At 29.6% G+C, this 7,574-nt stretch overlaps 1 protein-coding gene across 2 annotated transcripts in view; it reads left to right on the top strand.

Annotated features, from left to right (window-relative positions):
- Positions 1–7,574, top strand: part of LOC106467481 (DDB1- and CUL4-associated factor 8-like) — a 65,185-nt gene that overhangs the window by 39,135 nt on the left and 18,476 nt on the right. For both annotated transcript variants that reach the window (XM_013927840.2, XM_022395679.1), the window contains exons 5-8: positions 1,780–1,887; positions 2,934–2,997; positions 4,330–4,387; positions 4,971–5,078. In XM_013927840.2, the coding sequence (XP_013783294.1) occupies positions 1,780–1,887; positions 2,934–2,997; positions 4,330–4,387; positions 4,971–5,078 (338 nt within the window). The remainder of the gene's footprint in view (positions 1–1,779; positions 1,888–2,933; positions 2,998–4,329; positions 4,388–4,970; positions 5,079–7,574) is intronic.

Here is a 7,574-nt window from a genome sequence, read left to right as displayed (position 1 = left end):
AGAGTTAACTGTAACCCTACTTTTGGCCCACCCTGTATATATAGTTTATGAAAGGTCACCAGACACGTGCTTTATATGTCATGAGGAAAATTCTGGGTAAATGCTGCAATAGAGAAAGGGCATTAAACAACTTGAGTCATACATTTGTTGATAGCATGAGAGCAAACTCAACAAGAAAAGACTTGCAGTGTTTCAGAGGTAAGGCTGCTGCTTTCAGATTCATTTGAATTCTAAAAATGTAAAATTCCTTCTAAATTTAATAATCACCTGACCCAACTATTATGTTGAATAAAGTAAGTTTCACTAAAACTTAGAGGAAAAGTCTTTGTTAATGGAATTATGCTTAGCCAAGACTGGGTTTAAGAATAAATTATTTGAGAGAAATTTTAAGTTTCAAAATAAGGTATATAACAAGTAGTTATACTTGTTAATAATAAGTAATTTATTTTGACACATAAATGTTTTTAATTTATCATTCACTTCTGGTGGGTCCAGTACACCATCTGGTATTTATTGGAATGTATATATATTATTATGTACCACCATTACTTTTTATTTATGTATATTGAGAGTTAATTTATGTGAAAATAATAACTGTTCTTTTGATGGTACATTAGCTAACCTATAATTGTAGCTTATAGTAAACATTATAAAACAGTGCTGTTTGAAATAATATTCAAAAATTCTAGGTATTGTTATAATTATTGCTGGGCAATTAGTGGAATTTGCTAATCAAGTAACTTCTGGGCCCATTAATCGGTTACAATAAATTAACTGATAATTCACACAAGATGGCTTTAAAAAAAAACATTCTCATGAGATGGCTAAAATACAAAACAGAAACAAAACTTGTTCTTGAAAGTGGGTTCTGTTACTTGTGGTCGGCAGAGTAAAGATACCCATTGTGTAGCATTACGCTTAACAACAAGTAAACATAATGGCAATATTTTGATAGTTTGCATGATAAAAAATAGTAGTAATTGGAAACCCTAATTTCAGTTAGATAATTATTTTTGTGATTCATTATTCTAATTGATTAAACTTGATCTGATTGAAAATAATAATAAAAAATCATAATGGCAATATTTTGATTACTGCCTGGTAGTTAGGGATCTCAACTCGTAATATGCAGGTCAGAGATTCAAATCCTCGTTGCCGAACGTGCTTGCCCTTTCAGCCATAGGGTTGTTATAATTTGATGGTCAGTCCCACTATTCTTTGGTAAAAGAGCAGCCCAAGAGTTGAAAATGGGTAGTTTTTACTAGTTATCTGCCTTCTATCCAGTCTGTCACTTCAAAATTTGAGACAGCTAGCACAGATAAACCCAAGTAGCATTTAACAAGATTCAAACAAACCAAACCAGAATTTTAATTACTATATAGTTTTAATAATCAGAAATACTAATATCAGTTAGCTGATTATTTTAGGACATTAATCAGTTTAATCACAATTTTCATAGCATTAATGTTGTCACTCAGCTCTAATAATAATGTCCTCTATATTTTATAAAGAACGAGAGTATGATTTACTGAAGCAATATTCTTTAAACATTCTTCATAGAGGAAAAATTAATATATTTAGTTTGATTGAAAAATTTGAACATGAAAAAGTTCTGTATTAGATGTTTCACATAAATATCTCAAGTTCATGGAAAGCAAAATGATGTCAGATATAGATAAAGCACATATATTTCCAGTATAATTAATACCTCTTTCACATCTTGTCCCTGATGCCTAGTGATATGATTAGGTATTATATATCATAAAACTATTTTTGTAGGCTGATCACGTGTAAGGAAAATGACAGGAAGGTTGCATTGTATACAATTTTTTCTAACCCCATCAACAGCTATGAATTTGCAATTGGAGGAAGAGATCATTTTGTACGGTATGGTTACCTGTTGTGAAACATTTCTTATTAGGCTGTGAAAATTTCTAATATTTATTTGTATAGTTGATACTTGAAACCGTTTGTACTTGGTGAAACTCCGTAATTACAGAATTGAAGAAGAAAATAAATCAATTGTATGTTGCATAAAAATTTCATTTATTAACATCTATGGTTTGCCAGTAAAGGCAATATCATGTGCAATCTGTACCAAATGATGCCTTTACTGGTGAAACCATGGTCATGAATAAAGGAAGGTTTTGTGAAACCTACAAGTGTCTTTGTTTTGTTTTTCAATTCTGTAATATTTTTTTGTTTTTGTTCTTGTTATTTTTTAAATTTATTTTCACTTACACTACTAAAAGGTACTATAATAGAGAAAGAACATGAAAAAAATATCTAACATGTATTTTGTAGAAATTCTTACTACAGACACCAATGAAGTTACATGTATTTACATATTCAATGCAAGAAATTTTCATGGAGCAGGGTATCAAAGACAAAGGTTTAAGATTTAACTTCAGAAGAAGGCAAGTTTGCCACCCAAAAGTGTTCAGGTTATTAGGTTTCTTAATTTGTGATTCATCCAATTTTTTATGTTTACTTGCTTTGTCCTTTGTGAGTTGGTAGTGTATACTTTAATATTAAAGGAAACATTTGATAATTCTTGTGTTTAATACTGAACTCTGTTTCTTAAATACTTAAGGAAAGTTAATATGTTTTTAAAGAACATTTTAGATGAAAAATGCATTAATTTCTTATATGTTATTTTTACTCATTTTCAATTCTCCATATTACAGCTATGTAAAGCCACAAAGTAGTTCCTCTTTGCCTTTGAATAAAGCACTAATGATATTTTTTCTGTATAGCATACTTATTTGAACTTCTGTAACATACATGCATTATGGCAACTAGGATAATAATAATACATCATTTTAACTTTGGTTTAGTTTGAGCTCAAAAGTGAAATGTAATGCACAATTAACATTAGTTAAATTTAAAAACATTGCATTGAAAGTTTATCTTGACAAAGTGTGTGTTTTCAGTATATATGACAAGAGGAATATCCGTGAAGAGAAGCCAATGAAAAAGTTCTGTCCACATCATTTAGTAAGTTCTAGATATTTCTAATACATTGAATGTATAGTTTATGGTTACCAAAGTGTATCAAACTATATTTAAGTCTGTATGATCTACAGAATAGTCATATCAGATAATCAAGAAACTTACAGAAAATACCTAAATGTTTGGATTCTATAAGTATAATTTTCTTTCATGATTGTTGTTCCAAGATCCTTATTTATTTATATATTTATACACACACACATACAGTGCTTGAAATAGGGGTGGAATTATTTGTGAAGCTGAGCACTGTATTTCTTATTTTTCATGTGTATTCTTTATTTATTATTATAAAAGTAACTAAAATGTAAAAATTAGAAACTTACTGGCTTAAATTACTTGAGGCAATGAAAAGTAATAATAGAAATTCTTCACAAAGTACACTTGTGAACAGCTCATACTTTACATAATATGAGCTGCATGTTTGCTGAGTGATTTACAACTTGTGTGGCAGGATTATTAGATAGACACAGTTCAAAGGGCAATAAAACAACAAAATTAATTAGAAACAGATATATACTGTTACAGGTTATAGTATTGAAACTGATGGTTACTTTGTGGTTATGAACTGAGCCCTCAGCAAGAGGGTTTGTTCTCTTCATCTGTGTACTACATTGTCTTGCTCTTATACAACATTTTAAGAAAAAAATTAGTTTCTCTTCCTAGTCCTTTGGCACTTTAAATACTTACTGCATCATCTATTGAACCATTCACTTCTGAGAAGCTTACAATCTACTAAAAGATAGCAGGATGGTTTCAAGCTCTCCTGAAAAAGTGTAGGATGGCATCATGCCTCATCTCGCCTCACATCAAGCACTGTGTGTGTGTGTATGTATGTGTATATATATATATATCCTGTACTTACGCAATGCAAGTGGAGGGGTCTGTTTTTTTTTTGGTTGTTTTGTAGGTTTTACCAGTTAAAATTTACAGTCAGCACACAAACCATGAGCTAATGTGAAAATTAATCTGACAGTTTGCTGGATTTATAATTTTCAGCCATTGTAAGCTGGTTTACTATTATTTTGAAAGTTCATTGTTGTGTTTTTCCATTGCTTTATAGCTGACTGGCTAAAAGGAGACATTTTTCTAAAGATATTATTTATGAAAGTGGCATCATCATCATAGTGTCTAAAGATGGGTTAAACTACTTTTGTTTTTATTTTTAAATTTAAAGTTTCAATTATTTTTAAAATATTCACTTTTTTTTGTTAAACTTACAGACAACTTAGCTATTGCTTACATAAAACAGTTAAGAGCATCTATTATTAAATATTCCTTTTCTGGTGCATGATAACCAAATAAATTTTTCTTTCATAGGTTGATAGTGATATTCGTGCTAATGTAACGTGCTTGGTGTACAACTATGATGGATCAGGTTGGTCTTTTGTTTTATACCTTCAGGTTAGATAATAGTTTAAGGTTTTAAAGTTGAAATGTGGTTCATAAAGTTCACAATTCGTGCTCACGGGCCTGGTGGCATGAATTGTGGCATAAAGTTCACAATTCATGCCACCAGGGCCGTGAGCACTTCTTGCCCTTTCAGCTCTGGGTGTGTTATAAGAATAATACTTAGTCCCTTTATTCTTGATGTGTGTGAGGTGTTTATTGGTGGCTCTAAACCCTTTGGTCAGTAGTTCAAAATCAGGTGCAATTGTACCTGAACTTTAGAGACCCCTGACCTGGCCATTTAGCCCATGCATAAGGTGCCATTCAATGGGAAAATACCAGATACTACAACAAATTTTGTAATAAGTTTAAAAATAAAACTTTGATTAGTAGAAATTGTGAAGCAACAATTTTGTATTGTATTCTGTAATTAAAATATTTACATGAATGTTTCCAGTTGATGAGTCCTTAAAACAACTTGTATCTAGGTTTTCTTAGTCTTTTATTTATGAAAAGCTTGATAATAAGTCATGTTTTCTCATTAAAAGAAATATCTAATATGTATTCTGTAGAAATTCTGGCCACTTACAATGATGAAGATATTTACATATTTGATGCAAGGCATTCTGATGGAGCAGAATATGTTCACAGGTATCGAGGACACAGAAACAATCAAACAGGTTGGGTTTAACTTCAGAAATTTAGAGGATGAAAATGCAATTACTCTTTTATAACAAATCTTACAGTTTTTATGTACGAATAAATTTTACATCTTTTTATTTATAGGATGTATAAAACCAATTATATATGAAAATGAGGATTTGTGAAAGCTTTTAATTTAAATGATATTTAGATTAACTCTTTCCATATGGGCATCCTTTTCTGCGTGTCACAAGATTTTACTGAGTTACATTTAAAATGTAATTTAAATTCTTTAATATCATGGTATATACAGATAAACTTGGCATCAAAATATAGCTAATAATCCAAATTTTAATATTAATCAAGTTTTAAGTTCTTAATTTTATAAAGCAATATTAAAAAATCCTTAATTTCCCCCTAGTATGGGAATTATGACATTTGCTCTATAAGTATCCCCTCTTATCTAATTTATTTACCACCCCTCTGAGAAGTATGAAATTTAATATAAATTACTCATTATAATATTTTCATAGTTCAGACAAAGCATAATCTTTATAGATTTCAATCTGAATTTGTTACAGAGCCAAAAACTAGAAAATCAGACCTCTCTTACCATGCCCATCTGTCACATCCTCTTTCACAAATTGCCAATAGTACTATCTGTCATTTAATACTAAATTATTTATAACCAATAGAAAGCCAAAGTTTTAATCTATCAAATGACATATTATATTACATTGTTTTATGTACAAAGAATTATTTATTTCACTCCCAGTTTAAACTTTATCCCTATGGGAAACACATTGAGAACTTAGCTGAATTTTTAATGGCTCTTGTCACACAGTTAGAAAGCCAGAAAAATTGATAGCTATAGGACATTGTCTGCTTTTTGTGTGTTATTATTCTGTGTTTTTTTGGAGCATTAATTAATTTAATATTTATTTAGTGCACTAGTATCATTAGTATATAAAAAAGTAAGGTTAAGTTTCATCAACAATCAATAGCAAAAAAAAAAGACCCAGGTAAGTACTTTATTTCTTATTTTTCCTATGTATTCTTTATTTATTATTATAATAGTAACTAAAATGTAAAAATTAGAAACTTTAGGTTGGAAAAGATTAGATAAAATAAAGAATAATAATAAATAATTTTCACAAGCAACTTGCGAGTAGCCTATGTGTTAGGTAATTTGATAGGGTAATGTAAGTTACATGTTTGCCAAGTGATTTACAACTTTTGTGGTGGGAATATTAGGTATACACAGTTAAAAGGGTAATAGAACAATAAAACTTAAGTAAAAAACAGATGTATACTGTTATGAATTTAAAGCTATTTAGGATAAACAAATATAGTTTCATGTTGCAACTTGAAGTTATTCTAGAAAAAAATGTGTAATTTAGATTTATTTAGTGTAGTTAGGGTAAAGTTTTACTGAAGTAAAATATTTTACATTTTTATATAGGAGGTTTTAGAGATTACACTAATGAAACTTGAGAATGTGCAGATGAAGAAAAGTATTTTTAATCTTAACATGAAAATCACTACACTCGGAGCAATCAAAACTTTTACTCCATATATTCACAGAGAAATTTTTACTGAAAATAATTCATTAAAAACGGATTTTTTGTCTACAAAAGACTCCTAATGCTTATTAAAATCTTGTGAAGACACACAAAACATTAAAAGTTATAATATGGAAACAATAAAGGCCTAGTTGGGATCACAAACTTGGTCAGTTCGTCCAACAAAGCTCATAACAAGAAGGTTGATAAAAGCTAAATATGAGTGAAATGTATTTATGACAATGAATGTTGCAGTATGAACAAGTAGTGAAGATGTTGCCATTTCAATAGTTGCATGTAAGCTTTCTTATTTTTATACATATCTTTCTTTCCCTTAGTGTAAGGTTTCCCAAATGCGAGTCACATGCAACCATTCTGAGTAATATTTTATTTTTTATATAAGTTTTAAAGAAAAAATAGCAGTATTTTATATGTTATTACATTTTACGTAACAATAAAGCATCACATTTCAATACCTTTGCAAATCTAGATTTTCCTCACTAGTGCAGCATAAGAGAAAGGGACATAATTGATTGAAAGATGTGGAAACAGAACTACAAGTAACAACTCTACAACCATTATTAAAAGTGTTAAGTCACATTTCTTCACATCTTTCAGCTGATGTAATAGAATTCTTATAATTTAGTGTGTTATTGTATCTCCCATCCATTTTACTAATGAAAAGATTAATAAAACATTGTTATTATTACAAATTCTCAAAAAATTGTTAATGTAGGGTAGTAGCAAAGTTGGTATTTCTGGGCAAAGGGTCATGCCACAAAAAAGTATTTAGTATAAATTTCTGTACTTTCACTTGTATTGCATAGTTTGTTTATTCCTAATTCTTGGCCCCTCTGGATGTAATTTTCAAATTAACTGACATAAAGGAGTAAATGTATTATTTCCCCTCAGGCATTATGCTAACTGCTTTGATCCCAATATAAAATACCTCTGTATTTAATTTTCAGATTA

The sequence above is a fragment of the Limulus polyphemus genome, unplaced genomic scaffold (genome assembly GCF_000517525.1).
Source record: "Limulus polyphemus unplaced genomic scaffold, Limulus_polyphemus-2.1.2 Scaffold2629, whole genome shotgun sequence".
Taxonomy (NCBI): Eukaryota; Metazoa; Arthropoda; class Merostomata; order Xiphosura; family Limulidae; genus Limulus; species Limulus polyphemus.
This window is presented reverse-complemented; position numbering and strand designations above follow the sequence as displayed.